Source organism: Microtus pennsylvanicus, chromosome X, assembly GCF_037038515.1.
Source record: "Microtus pennsylvanicus isolate mMicPen1 chromosome X, mMicPen1.hap1, whole genome shotgun sequence".
Taxonomy (NCBI): domain Eukaryota; kingdom Metazoa; phylum Chordata; class Mammalia; order Rodentia; family Cricetidae; genus Microtus; species Microtus pennsylvanicus.
This window is the reverse complement of record NC_134601.1, coordinates 118,814,715-118,840,418: the sequence shown is the minus strand read 5'-3', so window position 1 is coordinate 118,840,418 and position 25,704 is coordinate 118,814,715. Positions and strand designations below refer to the sequence as shown.

The 25,704-nt window shown below is 42.8% G+C and overlaps 1 protein-coding gene across 4 annotated transcripts in view; it reads right to left on the bottom strand.

Moving 5' to 3' along the window:
- Positions 1-23,922, bottom strand: part of Ctps2 (CTP synthase 2) — a 123,402-nt gene extending 99,480 nt beyond the window's left edge. The window contains exons 1-8 of one of the 4 annotated variants that reach the window (XM_075957151.1): positions 23,415-23,922; positions 18,139-18,343; positions 15,123-15,293; positions 12,395-12,495; positions 5,889-6,005; positions 5,673-5,756; positions 4,437-4,517; positions 868-1,019 (exon numbers count right to left, since the gene is read on the bottom strand). In XM_075957151.1, the coding sequence (XP_075813266.1) occupies positions 868-1,019; positions 4,437-4,517; positions 5,673-5,756; positions 5,889-6,005; positions 12,395-12,495; positions 15,123-15,293; positions 18,139-18,304 (872 nt within the window). In that variant the 5' untranslated portion in view covers positions 18,305-18,343; positions 23,415-23,922. Of the gene's footprint in view, positions 1-867; positions 1,020-4,436; positions 4,518-5,672; positions 5,757-5,888; positions 6,006-12,394; positions 12,496-15,122; positions 15,294-18,138; positions 18,344-22,750; positions 23,298-23,414 lie in introns of those variants that run through there. The other 3 variants (XM_075957152.1, XM_075957150.1, XM_075957153.1) reach the window with 3 other exon arrangements.
- Positions 23,923-25,704: the final 1,782 nt, after the last annotated feature.

Here is a 25,704-nt window from a genome sequence, read left to right as displayed (position 1 = left end):
CTTTCAGGTGGAGTGCTAAATGTAGAGTCAAGCTTCCCATTTAAAGGACCTTCTTTAGGAAATGTTAGCCAAATCTTAAATAAAACAAAAACTCTGCAACACTTACAAGCATAAATTAGGCTAGGGATAGGGCTCAGCAAAGAGCACTTGCCTAACATGAACAAGTTCTGGCCCCAGGACTGAAAAAAAGAAAAAGGTGGAGTAAATAAAAAGTAAATTAACGTATTAATCAAACATCCAGAATTAAAAATATTCCTTTGAGCTGGACAGTGGTAACACACACCTTTAATCCCAGCACTTAGAAGGCAGAGAGAGACGGATCTCTGTGAGGACAAGGCCAGCCTAGTCTATATATATATATATATATATATATATATATATATATATATATATTCCTTTGGGAATCCAAATCCCTTTAACTCATTTGGGTTTAAGTACAACAAAGACAATGGCTCCAAAAATCTTCAAAGAACACAGAGAAAGACTCTAACAACAAATTTAGATATAGCTACACCAGAACATACACATACAAAAAGGTAAAGAAGGCAGACTGGCCTTTTGAAGTAGGTTTTACTTCCACCTACAAGGCCAAGAATTATTAAAAAATTGTGTAAAGAGGCCAAGGTGATAGCTCAGTTAGTAGAGAACTTGCCACAAAAGCAGGAGAACTCAGTCCAAACCCATATAAAGCCAGAGGCTGTAGTATGTTTATCTGTAATCCTTTTTTTTATCTGTAATCTTGCAGTCCTAATTTCCTATGTATTTCTAAAGACTGAGAAAGTCTGGAACGAACTGGGAGAAGTTTTTTTTTTACAAGTTCTAGCTATGTTGAAAAAATTTTATACATAAATAATTCATCTCACATACCTGTCAGTCATGGCTTTCCACTTGTAAAGCAAATTACTTGAACAGTCACTGATGGGCAGGTTCAATCTCTCTTTAAAATATTTAACCATGCCTTGCTCCTCCAAAAGAAGAGGCACTCGGTAGATGGAAGAAACATCATGGATACAGAGGACCTGATCAATGAAAATAAAACATCTTTCTTAATACACCACTGGAATAAGACAAAACTCAAGAAACAGTTTATAGTGAAATAAGAAAATCAAGAAAGCTACGTGTTGGAGAACAGGCCTAATTCCAGCATCCCAGGAAGTGAGGCAAGAGGACCATAATAAATTCAAGACCAGTCTCAGCTATACAGCAAAATACAACTTCAGAAAGGAAGGAAGGGAAGGAGAGCAAAAGGGAGGGAGGGAGGGAGCAGTGATGTTTAGTTTTAACTGTCAACTTGATACAATCTACATTCACCTCGGGAGAGGAGTTTCAAATGGTAATTGCCTAAACCAAACTGGCCTTTGAGCATGTCTGTCAGGGTTTCTTTTTTTTTTCTTTTCTTTTTTTTTTAAGCAAAGGTCTCACTATGCAGCCCTGGCTAGCTTTGAAATCACTATGTAGACCAGGGCTGATCCCAAATTCACAGAGACCCACCTGCCTCTGGCTACTGAGTGATGAGATTGAAGACATATGCCACGCCTTCTGGCTTGGAATTTCTTAATTTCCTTAACTGACATAAAAAAGACCCAGCCTAAAACTGGGTGGCACTATTCTCTGGATTTTGGCCCTAGACCATATACAAGGGAGCTAAGCAGTCGGCATGTACATGTATTACCTCATTTCTCTGTGTTCTTGAGTGTGAATGTGATGTGACTAGCTGCTTCAAATTCCTTCAGCCTTAACCTCCCAAAAGACTAGAATGTAACCAAGAAACCTAAGTTAAAAAAAGAAAAACCTCTTTCCCCCTAAGCTGGGTATTTTATCACAGGAACAGAAAGGAAAGCAAGACAGCCAGATATATAGCTCATTTGGCAGACTGCCTGCTTAGCGTACGTGAGGACCTTGGGTTTGACTACCAGCAGCACCACATAGAACCAAGCAAGGTGGCACACACCCATAACCAGAACACTTGAGAAGTAAGGACAGGAAGAACAGAAGTTCAAGATCATACTCAGCCAAACAGAAAGTCCAATGTTAGCCTAGACTACATAAAAAAAAAGAACAATCAAAAAAGAAAGAACTGAGAGCTGGTGAGATGACCCAGCAGGGCACCAAATCTGATAACCTGCGTTCCAGTCCCAGAATAGACATGGTAGAAAGAGAACTGGCTCCCCAGAATTGCCTTCTGACCGCCACACTCATGAATAAACATACCATGCAATAAATAAATGTTACAAGGTTTTTCTTTTTTAAAAAAAAAAAGAAGGAAAAGAAAGGGATTGGGAGTTTAACTCAGTGGTAGAGCAATTGCCTAGTAAGCACAAGGCTCTGGGTTTATTTCTCAGCTCCAAAGGGGGGAAAAAAAGACAAAAAAAGCAAAAAAAGAGAAATGAATGAATTTGGGCTAGAGAGATGGCTAAACACCTAAAAGTATTTGTTGCTCTTTCAGAGGACCTAGGTTTGACTCTCATCACCCACAAGGTAGCTCACAACCATCACTGTGGTAGTTTGAATAAGGACAGCCCTCATAGGCTTACATATTTGAAAACATAGTTGCCAGGGAGTGAAACTGTTTGAACGGATTACAAGGATTAGGAGGAGTGTCCATGTTGGAATGGAGTAGGTGTAGCCTTGTTGGAGTCACTGAGGGTGGACTTTGAAATTTTAAAAGCCCATGCCAAGTCCAGTCTGTTTCTGTTTCTCTCTCTCTGCCTATGAATGATGTAGCTATGGATGATGTAATTCTCAGCTATTGTTCCAGTGCCTGCCTGTATGCTACCATGCTCCCCAACATGATAATAATAGACTAAGCCTTTAAAACTCTAAGGAAGCCCCTAATTTAAATGCTTTATCTTATAAGAATTGCCTTGTTTGACCGGGAGTGGTGGCACATGCCTTTATAAACCCAGCACTCGGGAAGTAGAGTCATGGGTATCTTTGTGAGTTTGAGGCCAGCCTGATCTACAGATCGAGTTCCAGGACAGGCTCCATAGCTTCTGGGAAACCCTGTCTCAAAAAAAATAGAAAAAAATAAGAACAAAATTGGACCACTAGGGATGAAGAGATAGCTCAGTGGTTGAGAGTACTTACAGCTCTTGCAGAGGATATGAGTTAGGTTCCCAGCATCCACATCATACACATTGTATGGCTCAAAACCACCTGTACTCCAGCTCCAGGAGGATCTGACACCCACAACCTCTTTGGGCATGTGTACTCACTTATACGAGCCCACACACATACATATAAGCTTAAAATAATAAAGATAAATTGTAGAAATAAAAGAGACTCGGATCAATGTTCCAGGTGTTAGACACCACAACAGACAGAGTTGGAACTCCACCTCCTTTCTCTGAGCTCTCAACAATCCAATGCAAAATGTTCTAACTATCTTCTTCTATTCTGGAAACCAGGTTGTATTTGCTTAATCCACTGTCTACCAAGAGGAAGGGTACACAAAACAACTGAACCAAAACAAAGTGGCCCAGAACACACACACACACACACACACACACACACACAGAGAGAGAGAGAGGGGGGGGGAGGGAGGGAGAGAGAGAGAGAGAGAGAGAGAGAGAGAGAGAGAGAGAGAGAGAGAGAGAAGTCCCTTCTTTTAAAAGCAGTTCAGGCTTGGAAACCTAAAGCAGAGGACTCTCTACCCGCCTACACCCCAAACATAGATACCCCACCAAGCAGCTGTCAAGAGAACCTAGAGCTCACATGAATGGTTCCTAGCAAGCCTCACCCTGTTCCTCAGTTCCATTCACGCCACTCTTTCTTCACACCACTCCTTATAACCTGCAGCCAACTGCAACCCCTCATACCATAGGCTTATTGGGAACCAGAGCTAGAAAGAAAAAGATCATCTAAATGTCAGAATACCCAGTCTGAAAGTCCTACAGAACAGAAGGTTAGAGCCTAAATTATGGTAATTTATGGAGTAATGAAACCAGCTAGGCCACCTACATGATCATAAAACACATCATGAATGTCAGCACACTTGTGCGGTTTAAGGTGTGTTAAGCTATAAAAGGTACAGAAGAAAACTGAATGAGGCAGTAAGTACCCCGTCAAAACACAGGATAAAAAAATGCTAAAGAAACAGTACACAGTTCTCCTACTAGAAGCTTCACTGAGCTAAAATGCCCACCCTGAGCTTAAAGTGGTGGCTTATGACTATATTCTCAGCACATGGGATATTGGAGAATCAGAAATTCGAGGTCAGCCTGGGCTACGTGAGACCCTGTAGCTCAACGAGTAAAAGTACTTGTCACATATCCTCACAACTTGATTTTGACAGGTGAAACCAACCTAAAGGTAGGAGAGAATGAATTCCATCCACAAAATTGTCCTCTGATCTCTACACATAGGTCATGGCAGAAGCGCACACACACATGCGCACACACACACAAATTTTAATATAAAAAACATTAAGCACCAACCTGCTCAGGGTTCACATGACAAAACATAGAAATCTTCTCCTTCACAGCCATCTCAATAGGTTTGGAACTACGGCAGACAATCTGTGAAAGCCAATTATGCATGGATCAATACATGGAAACAGGGGTGATCAAATTGCCCAATCCATTGTCAGAAAATCCTTTTATTCTTTTTTTTTTTACAAGACTAGACCAAGTATGTACTTATTCACTCTGGGCATTCCTCTGTAGCATGAAAAATTGGTCTGGCCACTAGCATAAGCATGTCTCACTAAGTTCAACAGAAATCTACCAGGAAGAAAATATCAAAATGTCTCTGGTGAAGAGTTAAAAGCTCTACAGGGCTGTTTCATGAAACAGAAGAGAAGGTGGATCAGAAGTTAACAAACTTTCACTAAAGGGTCCCACAGGAAACAGTTTAGCTTTCCAGGTAAGGCACTCCCGGTCCTACTATAGACTTGCCAAAACACAGACTATTTCTTTACACAGACTATATGTAAGTAAATAACTGTATGTCCATAAATTTTATTTATAAAAATAGGCAGCTGTGCCAGGCAGTGGTGGTACACATCTTTAATCCCAGCACTCAGGAGGCAGAGACAGGAGGATTTCTGTGAGTTCGAGGTCAGACTGGTCTGCAAATCAAGTTCCAGGACAGCCAGAGCTCTTACACAGAAAAATACTGTCCTGAAAAAAAAAAGAAGGCAGCTGCTTTGTGGACTCCTAATTCACCCCCCCCCCCACACACACACACACAAACACGCAAGATGCTGGCTGTAACTGGATAATCTGATATAGCAACACATGAATGCCTCTTAGACTAAAGCTCAGAGCAAAGATAGCCAGTCTTTGAAGGGACAGAGGAAAATCCCAAGGTTTTACATTCGCTCTGAAGGAGCCAGGAACCTTACAAATGACAGAGCATTGTATCTTGTCTGCTATAAAAGGAACCAAATTAAGGATAAAGAAATATTCTTTTCATGGATGCCAGACACAAAACAGTTTACTGTCATCAGAACCATTTGAGAGGGACAGATGACTCAGATGGTGCATTAAAGATGAAGGGACTGGGTGTCGTTTAAAGGTAGAACACATGCTTAGCATGTGCTCTCTGTTCCATCCCCAGCACCAACACCAAAAAAGGAAATAAACCATTGTTAGTGGCTGTTAGAGCCTGTGAAATGGAGGTCCTACTCCAAAAGACCTTAGAGACAAACTTACCCACTGCACTTAACTCACCAGATCTGGAGACAAGCCCAACCCCCTCAGCGAACGGACACTGTTTTGTGTGGGTTTGGTTTTTTGTTCTCCAGTAACACAGAGCTAAAAAGAAATGAGTCCCCATCAGAACAACTGGACAATTTATGGCTCTTGAATTTCAAAGATAGGTCACATAAAATATCAGGGCAAAACTGATCAAAGTTACTATCTGCAGACTTATGTGGAAAAACTCACCTGTGGTACAAGGCTGACATGAATATTACAGAAATTTTCCTTTTTTGCTTTAAACTGGAATTGTCGGAATGCTTCCACAAATGCCATTCCTTCGATGTCTCCAATAGTGCCTCCCAGCTGAGGGTGGAAAACAAAAATAAGGCACAAATAACCAAACATCTTCCATAGCACACAAACCAATGGAATTTTCTTGCTTTTGAAGTTAAGTAATTTTTCTTTAGAAACAGAATCTGACCATATAGTCCTGGCTGACCTGGAACTTTCTATATAGACCAGGATGACTCTGAAGTCAGAGATCTGTCTACCTCTGCCTCCCAAGTGCTGGAATTAAAGGCATATACCACAACGACCAGATAAGTAATTAATTACTTTTGGAAGAGTTTCATACTGTAGCCCAGGGTGGCCTGGACTTCTACATAGATAGCCCAGGCTAGCCTTGATCATGTAACATGAATCACCACACTTGGTTTAGAAATAATTTTGTTTTATTTTGTTTTGTTTTTCTTTTCTGAGACATGGTTTCTCTGTGTAGCTCTGGCTAAACTGGAGCTCTTTTCTCTATAAACTAGACTGGCCTGTAACTAGGAGATCTGCTTGTCTCTGCCACCCGAGGGTTGGTTTTAAAAGTGTGAGCCACTATCCCCAGCTTTAGACATAATTTTAATAGACTGAGGATAAGACCTGAAGTTCAATACTTTTTTCACAAGAACAGAAGACTATAAGTGCTTAAAATCATTAAATTATACAGTTGAAATGAATGAAGTTTTGTGACATTAAACTTCAATAAAACTTTTAATAAAAAAGCCTGGTCTGGTAAAAAAAAATCTGTAATCCCAGCAATGGGGAAACTAAGGAAGGAGTATCACAAGTTCAAGACTAGTCTGGAGTACATATATCCTATCTCAAAAAAATCCAGGCATGGTGACAAAAAGAAGCAGAGGCAGAAGGATTGCCTTTAGTTTGAGGCCTGCCTGGGCTAAATAGTGATTTCTGGGCCATCTTGGGCTACAGTGAGAATCAGTTTCAAAAGAAAAAAGAAAGAGAAGAGGGCTGGAGAGATGGCTCAGTGATTAAAAGCACTGGCTTCTCTTCCAAAGGACATGGGGTTCAACTCCCAGCACCCACACTACAGCTCACAAACATCTATAACTCCAATCCTAGGGATTACTCTCTTTTGTCCCCAGAGGGCACTATATAGGCGTGCTACAACCTACAAACATGCAAGGAAAACAACCACAAACATAAAAATAAAATTTTTAAAAATAAAAATTTTAAAAATTAAAAAAGAAGAGTGACAGAGACACAAAACTCACAAGCAGGTAAAAAGTTCAAAGGGTTGGCAAGATGGCTCAGTGGGTAAAGGCACTTGCCACCAAGCCAGATCACCTATGTTCAATCCCTGGGACCTTAAAGGTAAAGAGAACAAACTCTCACAACTTTTCCTCTGACCTACACAAGCACACACTGGCATGCACACTGGGACATATGTACATGTGCATGCACGCATGTGTGCGCACACACACGCACACTAAATAAATATAAAAGAAAGAATTCACAATAAATAAAATGAATGCAATAAAGAAAAGAACTATCCAAAACATAGGTCACAGAAGAGAAAGCTAAAACTATTTCTACCAGTGGGCCTAGCTGGGACAAAATATTCAAATGTGTGCTGAGAAAGGTTGATGGCCACCTGTTTCTGCTTGGATGATTCACTCATATTTGGTTTCTAGCCATAAATAAAGGACATTGAGCCTATAATTCGTGATCCTAGAGAAGCTAAATAAGAAAGTGAACCCAAAGAAAAACATATAGACATCCTCCTGGATATTAACCTTCATCAGGCGATGAAAGGAGACAGAGACCCACATTGGAGCACCGGACTGAAATTTCAAGGTCCAAATCAGGAGCAGAAGGAGAGAGAGCACAAGCAAGGAACTCAGGACCGCGAGGGGTGCACCCACACACTGAAACAATGGGGATGTTCTATTGGGAACTCACCAAGGCCAGCTGGCCTGGGTCTGAAAAAGCCTGGGATAAAACTGGACTCTCTGAACATAGCGGACTATGAGGACTACTGAGAACTCAAGAACAATGGCAATGGGTTTTTGATCCTACTGCACGTACTGGCTTTGGGGGAGCCTAGGCAGTTTGGATCCTCACCTTACTAGACCTGGATGGAGGTGAGTGGTCCTTAGACTTACCACAGGGCAGGGAACCCTGATTGCTCTTTGGGCTGATGAGGGAGGGGGACTTGATTGGGGGAGGGGGAGGGAAATGGGAGGCAGTGGCGGGGAGGAAGCAGAAATCTTTAATAAATAAATAAATAAATAAAACTAAAAAAAAAGAAAGAAAGAAATAGTGATGCTGGGCGGTGGTGACGCTCGCCTTTAATCCAGCACTGGAGAGGCAGAGACAGGAGGATCTCTGTGAGTTGATTGATCTACACAGCAAGAAGAAAAAAAAAACTAAACTCAAAAAAAAAAGCAGTTCAAGGTAGAAGCATGAGGATCACCAGTTTGAAGCCAGGATGGACATACCAAGATCCTGCCAAAAGAGGTGGAGAAGGAGAGTTAGAGAGAAGAAAGAACGGAGGAAGGGAGGGAGGGAGGGAGGGAGGGAGGGAGGGAAGGAGGGGAAAAGAAGAGGTGGCTGTAACGGCAGCAGCAGGAGGAAGAAGGCGTGAGGTGTAATCTTCAGCAGTGCTCAGGAGGCTGAATGAAGCTGAAATATTGCTGCAAATTCAAGGCCAACCTGGATTACATACTAACGTCAAGGTTAGCTTGAAATACGTGGAGAAACACTGTCTCAATAAATACAAACAGGGACAGTGGCTCAGTCAATACTGACCTCCAGGCAAGCAGGAGGACACGAGTTAGGATTCACAGCAAATGTACAAAGCTGTGCACAGTAGTGTCTGTAACCCCAGCATAGTGCATGTCTGTGACCTCACCCCAGAAGGTGGGAACAGAGACAGGCATATTTGGCCAGCCAGTCCAGCCAAATCATTGAGCTACAGGTTCATGAGACCCTGTCTCAAACAATAAGGTGATGGGCAACTGAGGAAGATAACCAGTGCTGAGCCCGGCTTCCACAGGTATTTGAACGCATATGCACGCACGTACACACATACAGCACAGATGCACACAAAAATAAGTATAATTTAAAAGACAGACCAGGCACGGTAACTATCACCTTTAATCTCAGGGCTCAGGATAGAAGTTGGTGAGGCAGGTGGATCTCTGTGAGTTCAAGGTCAACATACCAGTTCCAGGCCAGCCAAGGCTACATCGCATGCTCCTGTCTGGGAGAAAAAACTAAAGAAAAGTCTGTACTTAAACCAAACTGTATGGGAATGTCTGAGAGGATTTTGTCCTTTGTGTTCTTGTGTTGCGGGGACATAATCCAGAGTCTCACATATGTTAAGCAAGTGCTCCACTGCTGAGCTATATGCCCTTAGCCCCCTTCTGGTTTTATTTTGTTGTTTGTTAGTGTGGTTTTTATTTTGTTTTTGAGACAGTGTTTCTTTGTGTTGCGCTGGATGTCACAGAACTAACTCTTATAGACCAGGCTGGCCTCGAACTCACAGAGATCCACCTGGCTCTGCTTCCTGAGTACTAGGATTAAAGGCCTGTACCACCACCACCTGGCTTGTTAATGTGGGTAGGTCTTTTGTTTTGTTTTGTTTTTTTGCAGGGGAGGTAGTTTTTTGGGACAGAGTCTGACTCTAGCTCAGACTGGACTGGAGCTCCATATGTAGCCCAGGCTAGCTTCAAACTCCTTCCCCAGTCTCTGGAGTGCTGGATTGCCGGACCCCAAACTCAGCTTCATCTTGTGCTTTTTGAAGGGGATCCTATAAATTATCACTGGAACATAAGGAAAAGGACCAAGACTTTAAATCTTATCTGTTCCTGCCCTCATGTGGTCTATTGTGGCACTGCAGCCTCTTAACCCATTTGGAAGTTCCTATTATCACTGTGTTCAGAACCCTTGTGAAAATACTTTCTTATTGTAAATTTGCATTTATTAAACTTAAAACTCCAAAATTGATAATCCATAAGTTTTAAATAACTTGCATTATAATTTATTGTTATAATTTTTCTATTTTATTATTCTCAATCTTTCATTATATTCAACTTATAAGTTAAAATATTACATGGTTAGCAGTGGTGGCGTACTACTATAATTCTAGCACTTGGGAAGCTGAGGCACAAGGACTTCTCTGAGTTACGGGATAGCATAGGCTACATAATTAATCCCAGGTTAGCCTGGACTAGAGAGTGAAACCTTGTCTCAAAAAAGTCAGACACAAAAACTTGATCACAAGTATAAATGTTTAAGAAACATACACTAGCACTTGGTACTATATATGATCTTGGACGAAAACAAAGAAGTGAAAAGTTAGCTGCAAGGGAGGACTCCATGATGCAGCTTCCAAGAGGTCATCTTCCATAACTAGGTGGGAATTTATCGGAAATTTATGCTGTTTTGGTGCCATCCAGCCTTCTTTAAGTAATCCCTCACCTGTAATTTTTGTTGTTATTGCTTTTTTAGACAGGGTCCTACCATATAGCCCTGATTGGCCTGAAACTCTCTACATAGACCATGCTGGCCTTGAGCTCACAGAAATCTGCCAGCCTCTGCCTCCTGAGTGCTGGGATTAAAGGTGTGTATCACCATGTCTGGCTTTTATTTTAACTCACCTCTGCTTCCTAAGCAGGATTGATAAACTCACCGATTCATAAAATAATAACAAGAAAACTTAGAACGGGGTAGAGTCTGAAGCTCTGAATCCAATCCCAGTACCATATAAAACTGGATATAGTGATGCATGCTTGTAATCTCAGCACTTGGAAGGTGGAGGCAGAAGGCTCAGAAATTCGTGGTCATTCTTGGCTACATAGTAGAGTTTAAGGCCAGGGGTATATGAGACTGTCTTTTATAAATATGTTTTAAAAAGGAAACACTGGGGCGAAGGAGATGGCTCAGTGGCGAAGTACTTACTGTGCGAGTCTTGACAACCTGAGCTCAGACCTCCAGAACCCACATGAAAACCAGCTATAGTAGCACAAGTGTCTGTAACTATAGTGTAGGCCTGCCAAGATGTGGGATGTGGAGGCAGGAGGATCATCAGAAGCTCATAAGCCAGCTAGCCTGGTATACAAAGGAGTGAGTTGTAGAGACCCTGCCTCAAACAAGGTGGATGTGGAAGCCGAGGACCAACACTCAAGGTTGTCCTGTGACATCCACATGAGCACTAGGACACACACACATACACACACACACACATACACATACACACACACACATACACACCCCACACATACACACACACATACACACACACATACACACACACATACACACACACACATACACACACACACATACACACACACATACACACACACGCACACATACACACACACACACATACACACACACACATACACACACACATACACACACACACACACACGCATTTTCATTTTTAAGAGGAAGTACTTCCTTGATATAAATCAGGAAGGAGGGGGCTGCGGAGGTGGCTCAGAGGTTAAGAGCCCTGACTGTTCTTCTAAAGATCTTGAGATCAATTCCCAGCAACTACATGGTGGCTCACAGCCATCTGTAATAAGATCTGGTGCCCTCTTCTGGCCTGCAGGCATACATGGAGGCAGAATGTTGCATACACAATAAATAAACAAATAAATCTTTAAAAAAAAAAAAGAAAAAGTTCTAAAAAAAAAAATCAGGAAGGAACGCCCAGGTAGAAAACAGTCTGCATAACATACTACATTCTACAGCCATAAAAGAATGAGAGAAAAGTAAGTCAAGACAGTCAACAAGTGCTAAATTCAAATGCTCCTTTCTTGAATGGTTGATATCACCTCCCACCTCCACCATCTGACTTTCCCAACCCAATCTCTACTTTCCACAGCACTCTGCAAATATTTCTCCAATACTAGAAATTAAAATACACTCTGGGATAGGAATGTAGCTCAGTTGGTAAGATATGTGCCTAACACATATGAAATCCAGGATCCCATCCCCAGCATGGCATAAACCAGGAGGAATGGCATATGCCTGTAATCTTAGCACTTGGCAGAAGGATCAGGAGTTCAAAGGCTTTATTGGCTATATATCAAGTTCAAGGCCAGCCTGGGTTACCTAAGACCCTGTTGTCAAATAAACAAAATCATACAGTTCATTTGTACGAACAGTGGGTCTATAGACTCCTCAGGGACAGAAGAAAGTACCCATTCCAGGCTCCAACCCCAACACCGACTTCGTTACTCACCTGTCCACACACACAGACCACTGCGTACTCACCCCCAGAGAATGTGTGATTATCTCTTTAATAACTGACTCGTGACCATCTCTGTTGTTCCCTGTTGGAACCCCACCCCCAGCCTAATTTACCATACCATAGAGGGGAGAGTGAAGGAAAACTGGATGCTTAAAAAGCCAGCAAGGCGGTAGCTTATGAAGAAAAGGTCCACGCTTGCCTCAATAACGCATATCTGGGGTTGTTCCTTATCACTATCCACGGACACCTTGGCTTGATTCATGACCCACTCCTGGATAGCATCAGTAATATGGGGGACAACTGCAGAAAAAGGAAAAAAAAAACAACACAACAGGTTACTTCATGAGAAAGGGAGTATATGGACTTCCCAAATGATGTGAAAGCCACCAGACAAACGAGACCAGCTGGAGATCTTGTGCCATTGTCTCCACCACTGGAACCAGTATGGACTGAAGAATTTAATTGTTTTCTTCCTTTTAAAATTTTACTTATTTTATGTATATGACTGTTTTTCCTGCATATATGCATGTCCATCATGCCTGGTGCCTTTAGAAGATAGAGGAGGACATTGGCTCCCCTGGAACTGGAGATACACACAGTTATTATCCACCTTATGGGTGCTGCAAACTAAACTAGGCTTCTCTGCAAGAAGAAGTGCTCTTAATTCCTGAGCAACCTCTCCAGCCCCCGATGATTTTCTTCTTGAGGCAATGGCTCATATAGCTCAGGCTGGCCTAAAACCTGCTTTGTAGGTAAAGATGACTTTGAACTTTTCCTGTCTCCACCTCTCAACTGCTGGGATTACAAGTGTGCATGCAGTTCATGAACTCAATAGTTTAAAACAATAATAATTATTGGTGAGATGATCCATGAGTAAGGGTGATTGCCAATAAGCCTGAAGACCAGAGTTCCACTCCCAGACCCCACAAGAGAACCAACTCCTGCAATTGTCCTCTGACTTCCACATGTGCGCCATGGCATGCAAGAATCCACAAAGATGGGGGCTGGAGAGATGGCTCAGTGGTTAAGAGCATTGCCTGCTCTTCCAAAGGTCCTGAGTTCAATTCCCGGCAACCACATGGTGGCTCACAACCATCTGTAATGAGGTCTGGTGCCCTCTTCTGGCCTGCAGACATACACACAGACAGAATATTGTATACATAATAAATAAATATTTAAAAAAAAAGTTTAAAAAAAAGAATCCACAAAGATACATAGACATATACCTACAGGATAAAAATAAATGTAATAAAATAATAGCAACAAGGCCAGGGATAAGCCAGCACTCAGGAGACTGAGGCAAAATGATTACCATGAGTTTAAAGCCAGTCAAAGTAAATTCCAGGCCAGCCCACTCCTATAGACTACTATATGAGACACTGTCTTAAAAAAAAAAGCCAGGTGGTGGTGGCACACACCTTTAATCCTAGCACTTGGGAGGCAGAGGCAGGCGAATCTCTGTGAGTTCAGGGCCAGCCTGGTCTACAGAAAAAGTTCCAGGACAGCCAGGGCTACACAGAGAAACTACGACTCAAACGAAAACAAAAGCTGGGTGGTAATGGCATACACCTTTAATCCCAGCACACAGAAAAACACAATGGGCTGATTTGAATGTTCCCCACAGTCTTAGACATTTGAATACACAGTCTTAGACATTGGTCCCTAGTTGGTGGGACCTAAGAAGTGGGGGAAGCATGTCACTGGAGGTGGGCCTTGTGAGTTTAAAAGCCTCACACCATTCCCAGTATGCTCTTTGTGCTTCTTGATTGTTGCTCAAGGTGTGAGCTCTCAGCTTGCTACTCCAGCAGCCATGTGTACCTACTGCTTTGTGTCCCCCATCACATGTGATGGCAATGGACTCATATCTTTGGAACCATAAGCCCAAATATACTATCCAATAAGGTGCCTTGATCATGTTTTTATCACAGCAATAGAAAAGTGACTAATGGCCGGGCGATGGTGGCGCACGCTTTTAATCCCAGCACTTGGGAGGCAGAGGCAGGCGGATCTCTGTGAGTTCGAGACCAGCCTGGTCTACAGAGCTAGTTCCAGGACAGGCTCCAAAGCCACAGAGAAACCCTGTCTCGAAAAACCAAAAAAAAAAAAAAAAAGAAAAGTGACTAATGGGGCTGGAGAGATGGCTAAGCAGTTAAAATCACCAGCTGACCTGAGTTCAATTCCCAGCACCCACAAAGCAGCTCATCACTATCTTTAACTCTAGCTCCAGAGGTTCCAACACCTTCACACAGACACACATTCAGGCAAAACACCAACAGATAAAATAAAAATAAATATTTTTTAGAAATCCTCCATTTGATCAAGAAAAATATACTTTATTTAAAAAATAAAATGAAAAAAGAAAAAAAGTGACTAATACACAGAGGCAGGCGGATCTTTATGAGTTCAAAGCCAACCTGGTCTACATAGCTAGTTCCAGGCAAGCCAGATCTACACAGTGAGACTCTGTCTCAAAACCAACAAAAATAAATAAAATCAGGACCTGGGGGTATAGCTCAGTTAGGGTTCTTGCCTAGCCTGCACAAAGCACTGGATCTGATCCATAACACCACATAAACTGCTGTAGTAGTATATGCCTATAATCCCATCGCTTAAAGAGGTGGAGGCTGGAGGATCATCACATTGAAGGCCATCCCTGGCTACACAGTAACTTAAAGGCTAGCCTGGGCTACATGAGACCCTGTCTCAAAAAAGAAAATTAAAATTAAAAATATTATCTACTAATAAAAACTGCTAAAAAGTATATTCAGGAACATTGACAAGGGGCACTCTTTATATTTCTGAGTAAAAAAGAAAAGAAAGCAGAGATTTTCAGGGCCCACAACCTTCTCATTTCTGTTAAATACAAAGTTTCCTCTGAATGATGCTTAGCACACAGGGTCGGTCCATAATGTTATATAGTAAAATACCTTGAACAGTCTCCCCCAGGAAATCACCACGCCTCTCCTTATTAATCACATGCTCATATATCTTCCCAGTGGTGATGTTGTTGTCCTTATAAAGATTAATGTCCAAGAATCTTTCATAATTTCCCAGGTCCAAATCAACTTCTCCACCATCATTTAAAACAAACACTTCACCTATGATCAAAATACAATGGAAAAATTAAAACTTACTTTGAACAGATTATTTTTCAGGCAGGCAAGAAAACTCATACCTATAATCCCAGAACTTGTAATACTTCGTGCACATGCACACACACATACAACAGACACGTGCGTGTGCATGCTTGCACACGCACGTGTGTCAAAAGTTTGCAAAACACCCTTATTTTTCGAATTGGAAAGAGTCATCTACCAATTTATTTTTAGAAATTAATTCTTAAGGCTGGACCATCAAAAGAGAAAGGGGGGAGAAAGGAAAGAAGGAAGGAAGGAAGGAAGAAAGGAAGGAAGGAAGGAAGGAAGGAAGGAAGGAAGGAAGGAAGGAAGGAAGGAAGGAAGGAAGGAAGGAAGACAGGCAGGCTCTTTGGGTATGGTAGTACTAGCCTATAGTTCCAGATACTAGAAGAGTGAATTAAAGGGATTGCTTGAGCTTAGTAGTTGGAAGCACACAACTCACCTCCAAAAAGGAAGGAGGAAAAAAGTAAAACTAATGCAAGGTTTTATGCTACAAAACAGGACAGAAGATATCCTGAGACTTAAGGATCAAGAACAAGGGACACAAAAGGGATTTCACTATTTTCCTTTATAATATTTTATTATCATTGTGCATGTGCACGATGGAGTGGGGGCTCCTGTGCCAAGTCTCACATGTGAAGTCACTGGACAATTTTATGAAGTTGTTTATCTCCTTCTACCGTATGATGGGTTCTGAGGAACAGTAGGATCATTAGGTTTGTAGTGTTGGGCAGCAAGCCACTTTACCCACTGAGCCATTTGGCCAGCCCCACAAAGGTGATTTTTGTTCTGTGGTCAAGGCTGGTTACACAATAAGTTCATTTAGATAAAATTCATCATCAAAGCCGTACATTTAAGATTTATGCACTTTTCTGCTTGCATGTAAAAAAGGTTTGAGGGCCTATGAGATGGTTCAGCGAGTAGGGGTGCTTGCTGCCAAACCTGACAATCTGAATTCAAACCTGAGACACACACACACACACACACACACACACACACAAAAGTAATAAAAATACAAGTAAATACCAAAAAATTAAAGCCTTAGCCAGGCGGTGGTGGCGCACGCCTTTAATCCCAGCACTTGGGAGGCAGAGGCAGGCGGATCTCTGTGAGTTCGAGACCAGCCTGGTCTACAGAGCTAGTTCCAGGACAGGCTCCAAAGCCACAGAGAAACCCTGTCTCGAAAAACCAAAAAAAAAAAAATTAAAGCCTTTTATTTTGGTGTGTGATGTACATATATGTTCCTGTGGATATTTGGAAATGTGGATGCAAGTAGGTGTGTACATCTGGAGGCCAGGGTGTCTTTTTCAATTGCTCTGCACCTGAACTGGTCTCCCACTGAAACTGGAAGGCATTCATTCTGCTAAGACCCATTTTTCTCTGCCTCAACAGTGCTGGAGTTTCAGAAGCTCAACACGATGCCTGGCTTTTGGATGGGTGCTTGGGATACAAACACTTCTCTACAGTTATGTGGCACTTTGTTTTTGTTTTGAGATAGGTCCTAAGTAGCCCATGCTTGCCTTAAAGTTGTAGTTGTTGGCAGACAGGAAGGGTCTCCGTAGCCCAAGCTGGCCTCTCACTGACTATGTAGCTGACTAGAATTGGCCTTGATTCCCTCCCTGAAGCCCCATCCTTCCTGTCTCATCTCTTAAATTATGGGATTATAGACATGTGTTACCAAACCTGGTATTAGTGATTTTTTAAAATAACTAATTTATACTTATCAAAACGCCTGGTTGTGGTGACTTACACCTATAATCCCAGAACTCAGGAAGTTGAGATGGGAGGAAAAATATGAATCTGAGGCCTGCCTGAACTAGAGTGAATTTCAGGTCAGCCTTGGCTATAGTATGATCAAAAAAATACGTCAGGGCCAGGGAGATGTCACAGTGTGTTTGTGTAGCACTGGCTACACAAACCTAAGGACATAGTTCAGATTCCCAGCACGTGTGTCAATGCCAGGTAGGCACAATAGCCTGCCTATGATCCTAACACTCCAACACTCAGCACTTGGGACACAGAGACAGGAGATCCCTGCAGGAAGTTGGCTAGCTAGACTAGCCAGACCAACAGGCTCTGGGTTCAAATGAGACATCCCACCTTACAATATAAGGTGGAAAATAATCAAAGAAGACACCAGAGATCAACCTCTTTCTTTCCTCCACATCTATCACAATCTCAATCTCTCTCTCTCTCTCTCTCTCTCTCTCTCTCTCTCTCTCTCTCTCTCTCTCTCTCTCTCCTCTCACACACACACATACACATTTAACCACAGATGCACTCATGTATGTATACCTACCAAACATGTCAATATTAATAACAGTTACTCCAGCAGGGGAAATGTTAAGAGAAATGTATTTTGTGATAAAAATAAAACAAGATATAGTCCATAGAAAGTGGTATGCCTCCATAAGACTTGACTATGTGGAATGTCATCACTGATCTGAAACATGAATCAAAAGCCTTAAGAACTTTCACACATTTCTATGGAATGATCCAGAAAATCTACTTTTGTAAGCCTATGCTAGAGAAATGACCCAAAACACAAGATAAGAGGATGGCTCAGCAATTCAAAGTATTTGTTGCTCTTGGAGAGAACCAGAGTTCAGGTCCCAGAGCAGCCACGTCAGGTAGCTCACATCCACCTGTAACTCCAGCTCCCGGGACCTTTCTCTTCCAACCTCTGTAGGCACCTGCATACACACGGCATCTACAGACACATGCACGTAAATAAATATTTAAACACACACAAGAAAGCACTGCAAATTACTTTAGCACTTTAAAAAGAAAATATTCATTTTCATACCATGTTCATAAGGTGAGAAAGTCCCAGCATCGATGTTAATATAGGGGTCGATTTTGATGGCAGTAACTCGGAGTCCACATGACTTGAGAATGGTCCCAATGCTGCTGGCGATGATCCCTTTACCAATGCCTGAGATGACCCCACCAGTAACCAGGATATACTTCATTGGCGGGCAAATGGGTGGCTGCCAATACCCAAATGCAATCTGAGAAACAACCAAATTAAGAATCAGATTTGAGCTGGTGGCTCTTTAATCCCAGCACTTGGGAAACAGAGGCATCCCTGTGAGTTTGAGGGATGGCCTGGTCTACAGAATGAATTCCAGGAGAGCAAGGGCTACACACAAAGAAACCTGTCTTGGAAAACAAACAAACAAAGAGTCAGATCTGAAAAAATAATGGGCAAGGTAGCCAATGCCTCTAATCCCAGTACTCCAAAGACTGAAGCAGGAAGATAGTTTGGAGTTCAAACACAGATCAGTCTACATGAGTTGCACACTCAACTGTGCTAAAGAATAAGACACAGTCTCAACAACAGCATAAAGTTAGTTAGTATGGTGGCTCAATCCTTTAGTCCCAGCACTCAGGAGGCAGAACAGATATCCATAAGATCAAGGCTAGCCTGATCTACATAGCAAGTTCCAGGCCAGTTGTGGCTACAGAGTGAAACCCTGTCTCAAAGAATTAAAAAGAAAAACTAAAGAGGCCAAGGCAGGATTACCAAGACTTTGAGTTTAATATGGGCTACATAGGGAGTACCAGGCCAGGCCAGGGCTACATAGCAAGACTCTCTCTTAAACAAAACCAAAAAGCATATAAATAAATAAGAGTCCAAGGCAGCACCTAACCTGTACTCTCAGGAGACTGACACAGGAGGCTCACTGAGAGTTCTAGACCAACATTGGCTACAGCGTCTCATATAAAGTAAAAAAAAAAAAAAGCCCTAAGAAAAAGAAATGAAAGGGTCACAGAGTAGAAACCTTCTCTCATCAGTAGAGAGCATATCAAACTATAATTCCAAAAGTACATAGCATTTTTTTCTGTCTAAATGTTCAAACCTTTGGAAACCAGTTTTTTGGGTTTTGATTTTTCTTTGAGAAAGGGCTTCACTATCTATAGTAAACTTTCCTGGAGCTCATGTTTGTCCTTATCAATTCACTGAGTCCTGGAATTGCAGGTGCACACCACCACATCCAGTCTGGTGCTGTCAGGGTGGAACAGGTGTACTTGCTGCTGTTGCTACCGCTGTTCCTGTTGTTTTCAGGACATGGTCTCATATAGCCTAAGCTGGCCTCCATTTCCCTATGTAGCTAAGGCTGGCCTTGATCTCCTAACCTTCCTGCTTCCACCTCCCACATTCTAGGACTACAGACAGTATTATTTTGTAGGCTTCTTTTCTTTTCGTTATTTTTCCAGTTATCATACAAAGCAATGGGTTTTTGTTGTGACATTTTCATAAACATGTATAATTACACTGCTTCTTTTTAAAATTTTTATTATTTTACATATATGGTTATTTCATCTGCATATATATCTATGCACCATGTGCATGTCTGGTGCCTGCAAATGCCTGGAACTGGAGTTACAGACAGTTGTGAACTGCCATGTAGATGCTGGGAATTGAACCCGGGTCCTCTGGAAGAGTGGCCAGTGCTCTTAACTACTAAGCCATCTCTCCAGCTCTTACACTTTCATCCATACTTGCCAACTACTACCCTCCCTCGATTCTGCGGCTTTTATTCCTACCACTAGACAGAAGGCTATTTCCTACCAGGAAAGCAGCTACCTCTGTTCCCTTGACTTTCCATTCACTTAGATTCTGAACTGTACTTAGTTTTTGCATGACAAACTACATTTCCCTAAGATTTAGAAGCATAGGAAAATGTTTCCAGGCTGTGCAAACTGTATGTAGGCAAGGCAATTACACTTTCTTTTATCTGGAAAGTGGAATAAAAGTCTCAATGGTTTTAAATATATTTTGACCCTAAAAAAGAAATGAGCTCTCATCTCAGATAGGCAAGATGTATACCTGTAATTCCAGTACATGGGACGTTGAAGCAGGAAGATCAGGAATTCAAGGCTAGCAAGGACTACATGAGACTGTCGAAAAAGAAAAGAAATAACTTTGTTGCATGGGGGTAAATTGATATTTAATGTAAATATAATGGAGACTCATCTATGTTTTTTCATGTTAAGAGGAAAATCTTAATTGTCCATTTCCTAATTTAGCAAAAAATAAATCACCACGCTAGTATATGTAGGTGAGTGAATTGTGGACAATTGTTAGTTTTCTATATATTAAAAACAACATATCCCCTCTCTTTTTTGCATGTGCTTCTGTGTGCACACCCATGTATTCCTATCAATGGAGATGCATATGGAGACCAGGGGACAACTTTAGATGTATCTTCATTTGAGACATGGGTCTCTCATTGGTCTGGTGCTCACCTATTAGGCTAGGCTGGCTGTCCAGTGAGCCCCATAGAATTTCATATCTCCATCCTCCCAGAACTAGAATTACAGACATGTGTCACTATGCTCAGACTTTTTATATGGGTTCTGGGGATCAAACTTACATCCTCATGTTTTCGAGGCAAGCACCAATTAGACCATCTCCCTAGCTCTGAAAGTCCTACAGAGTGACATCAGAGGACAACTTCCAGGTGTTACTTCTCTCCTTTCACTCTGTTTTGAGGCATGGTCTATATGCCACCACAGCCAGCAAAAAAAAAAATTATTACAGATTTCTTTTTGCAGGTTTTTTAGTACTGAGGATTGAATGCAAGGCCTCACACATGCTAGGCAAGCATTCTGGTACTGAGCTCCAGGCCCAGCTGCACTCAGCTTTTTTTACATGAGTTCTGGGAATTGAAACCAGGTCCTCAAGGCTTGCTCCAAAAGCACTTTTAACTAGCTTGAGCCATTACACTAGCCCCACACCTGGCTTTTATTGTTTTATGCAGTGCTGGGGACTGAACTCAGGGCTTCATGTATCCTACCTACTGAGTTACATGTCCATCTTAGTCCTTTCTACCCTTCCTAAGCAAAAAAGTTTGGAAAAAAATTTAAGACTATAGGAGGGACATTCACATTTGCCCACACACATACATGTACACGTATATACATATACATAAATGTAATGTTTTAATTAAAACAAAGTAAGAGGAGTTGGGCACATGCCTTTAAACTCAGCTCCCGGGACACAGAGGCAAGCAGATCTCTGTGAGTTTGAGGCTAGCCTGGTCTACAGAGCTAGTGTGGAACCCTCACCCTTTATTCTCAAAGAGACGAGAAGAAATTTCCTAGCGGAATGTTTTCCCAGGAAGATAGTGGCCTTCTCCTCTCCCACCAGGGAGATTCTGAGCACAAGGTCACTTAGCTCAGCCCAGCCAGCAACCTGGTTCAGGCTGATAAAGATGGCCTAACTCAAGAACAGTGGCCTTGCTCTAAGAATAAGGAATAAACTGACTTAGCAAGATGGGGTGGGGGGAGCAAAAGTCCTTGCATCCATGCCAAAGCAGCTTCAAGGAGTCTCTTTGTAGTTATGCCTTTAAAAAGCTTACCCCACAGAGGAGATACAACTCCTCTCTACCTCGCTGGAACGGGGATGGAGATGAGTTCCAAACATGTTTGTATTATGCTGATTAAACCTTGCTTATTACAGTCTGGGCCTCTCTGGTGGTCTCTCTCTGGGGGTCATAATCTGGGCACAACACTAGTTCCAGGACAGCTAGGGCTGTTACACAGAGAAACTATCTTGAAAAAAAAAAGAACAAAGAGATGCCATAAACAATAAATATATATTTTCCTTTTGGTAGCCTAGTCTGGCCTTGAACTCAAAATGTAGCCATGGGAAACCACCACCATCCCTGGTTTACATAGTACTGGGATCAAATACAGTATTTCCTGCAAACTATAGACAAACACCCTACTGCCTCAGCTACATCATCATTCCATAATAATAATCATAATAATGATGATGATGATGATGATGTTTGATTTTTGAGATGAGGGAATCTCACTCTGTAGTCCAGGCTAGCCACCACATCACTGTCCTCCTCCCTGAGCCTCATGAGTGGGAGTGCTGGGAGTCACCTCCCTGAGATCTTACAATATTTTTGAGCCCAACAAGTTCAAAATTGTAATCATTGGTTTCGAGTGCTGGTGCAGGTCTGAATCCAAGCACTTGGGATGTGGAGATTAGAGAATGAGTTTGAGGCCAATTTGAGCTACGTAAGACCCTCTCTCTTTTTTTTTATTGAGCTCTACATTTTTCTCTGCTCCCCTCTCTTCCTCTCCCCTCCCCTTCAACCCTCTCCCATGGCCCCCATGCTCCCAATTTACTCAGGAGAGCTTGCTAAGACCCTGTCTTAAAGGAAAGAGAAACGCTGTAATGGATGCTGCAATCTACTTGTGAGCTTCATGTCGCCAGCTTTGCACTAAGCCTTGGGGGAAAACATGCACATTATTAACGCACATCTCATTTCCAACTTGCCAAACATACGTGGCTCCATTCCACCGTGCAGGCCTACAGCAACAGAAACACCCAAAGACACCTTTCTAATGCTGTTCATTTTTAAAGTAATGTAAATCAGACGCAAAACAGTACTTACTGGATAAGTCCGTTTTATGATGTGACTGACAAAACTAAGCCAAGACGATGATCATCAAAACTGATTAGAAAAGGGGCACCAAGGACCTTTGTGGGTTGGCTAAACCCCACAGACTCGAGGTGAGGTGGAAAATTTATTGGGCATAAAGTACAAGTCGGCCTCCCCCCAGGCGGTAGTGTTCGGTACGCTGAGGCCAGCTAGAAGGGTTGTTGTTTAACCTGTAAGCTGAAAGCTGACTCAAAATCCGAATCATCCCTGCAGGCGGTTTCGTTTCCGCTAACGCCATCTCGGGGATCCACAAACGGGGGGGGGGGGGGGGGAGAAGTAGGGCTTGGGGGTGCGGAATCCTGTGAGGAGAGACACACCCCAGGGACGCGCCGATTTGGACCCCAATTCACTGGCTACTGCTAGGGAACAGGCTACATCGGCACTGGGCGCAAGTGGGCGTCCTCTAGTCCCAAAGGCCTGCTCGATCGCTCAGGTTTTCAAGCACTATGCAAGAAGCGAATGGCTATGGGCCGGGCGTGGGCACCAGCGGGAAAGGGACAAAAGCATCCAGGCCCCAAGTGTGCTCCTGGCAGGGCCGAAATGGCCCCAGGGGAAATATGGTGGTCTGGGCACTGAGGCCCGAGGGGTTTCGGGGGAGGCCCAAGAAGGGAGTTACCTGTGTAGTGGCCAGGGCGCCGTGGAGTGTGGAGTGTGGCTCACGCAGCTCCACCCAGCGGCCAGCAGGACCCAGCGCTCACCTGTCCTGCGGGAGCAGGGACCTCATCTAGGGTGCTCTAGTCACCACTCGGTCCTGCCCTCCCCAGGGACTGAGGCACCCTCTTCACCCACCTTCCCCTCGCGGTCCCGCAGCCGGCCCAGCTGACTCACGCTGGCTGTGAAAATGGGGGTGCTGCAGCAGTGGGTTCCAGCGATAGTACAAAATAAAAAAAATAAAAAATAAATAAAAAAAACAAGCGCCTAAAAAGTGTTTCCTACCGCACAGGCAGCTCCCATCACCCTCCGCTCTAGACGCCCTTGGCCCCAGGCCACGCTCAGCCTGGGCCTGCCCCTCCCTCCTGTAGCGAGTGAGCTTCAGCCCAGCCTCTAATGAATGCTCCTGGACATCTCAGAACCTGGCAAGCAGAACCCCTTGCTCCGATTCTCCCGCCAACTTCACTCACCACAAATGCTTGGCCGTGACCCCACAGTGAAGCCCAGAGCAAAAGCTGGGAAAGGAGAAAAACAAAGCAGAATTGTTGCCTAGGGGCTCACCGCCCATCTACGTGTCCATTGGTAAATGAACTTCCTTAGCACAAAGTAGGAGAGGAAGAGCAGAGGAAAGTAGGAGAGAAGGCTTCCAAAGTGACTTAGGGGGAGTGTTTAAAAGATAAGTGTGGTAAGGGATGCCGGAGGTTGTTTCAGGTAAAGAAAAGGAAAAAACAACTGAAAAGGAAAAGGGTCTAACTAGACACAGATTTGAAGGGAGCTGAAATTTTAGGGAAGCCGTGAAAGTATTGTTTCTTTGGTTGTTTTTGTTATCCCTTTGGGGTTTTGTTGTTTAGTTTCTTTTGGTTTTTGAAATAGGCTGGGGGTGTACATGTAGCTCACTTGGTAGAGTGCTTTCCTAGCAAATACAAGATCACATATATTGTCAACATACAACACCGATCTGCCATGATGGCATTTATTATTATTATTATTATTATTATTATTATTATTATTATATAGCAGCAATGGAAGGTAGAAACAAGAGGATCATAAATTCAAGATTCTCTTTGGGTACTTAATAAATTCAAGGCCAGTCTGGGTTATGTGAGACCTTACCAATAGAAAGAGGTCCACCCTGGCCGACCTGAAGCTCTATATGTAGAAGACCAGGCTGGTCTCAAGCTTAAAGAGATCTCCTGCCCTTGTCTCCCAAATGAATAGCCAGAATAAAGCAAAACTCACGCAAGGGTTACTTGAAGACCTAGTGGAATTTAGAAAGACAATTGTGAATTGTGTACTGATGGCCAGTTATAATCTATATAAATACAGGTGTGCTAAAACCAGTCTGCTGGTGGTGTCAAGTAGAAGGCCAAAGGTCAAATCCTAGAATACAGACTGAAATCGGTCAGATCCTGCTGGGCAGGGAGAAAGGAAGGAGAAGGGCCTGAAGACAGCAAAAGCACAGAGGAGTTTAGCAGCAAAGGCTGTGATATTGAAGGTCAAGATTTCAAAGGAAAGCCAGGCTTGGTGGAACACATCTGTCATCCCAGCACTTGGGACTAGGAGAAAAGCAAGTTTAAAGTCAGCTTGGGAGACACAGCAAGTTCCAGGACACTTGCGGAAACATATCGAAACCCTGTCTCTAATTTTAAAAACTAGAGGACTGGAGAGATGGCTCAGCGGTTAAGTACTTACTGCTCTTGCCGAGGACCCAAGTTCAGTTCCCACCACCTACATCAGACAGGCAGCTCCCTGTCTGATGTAGGTGCTGTAACCCCAGCTCCAGGAAAATCCCACTCTTCTAGCCCCTTACAGCACTTGCAGCTGGCATCTGCACACACCAACCCACTGAAAAACTAGAAATAAAAAATATCTATAGAATAAATAAATAAATAAATAATGGAGGAGGGCTGAGATGGCTCAGTGATTGGACACTTACCATACAAACCTGAGGACTTGAGTTCAGTTCCTGGGGCCTATATGTTGGAAGGAGAGAGCTAACTCCCCCCATGATGTCCTTTGACTTCCACATGGGGGCTATAACACACACACACATGCACACACACACACACACACACACACACATACATGCACACCTCATACACTCTCAATAAAAATTAAAATAAATTTTTAAAAAGGGTGTGGGGTTATAACTCACTTGATAGAGTACCTGCCTAGCATACATGAGATCCTGCATTTGATTTCCAAGTATCACATAAAGCCAGTGTGGTAGTACAGGCTGTATTCTCAGCATTTGT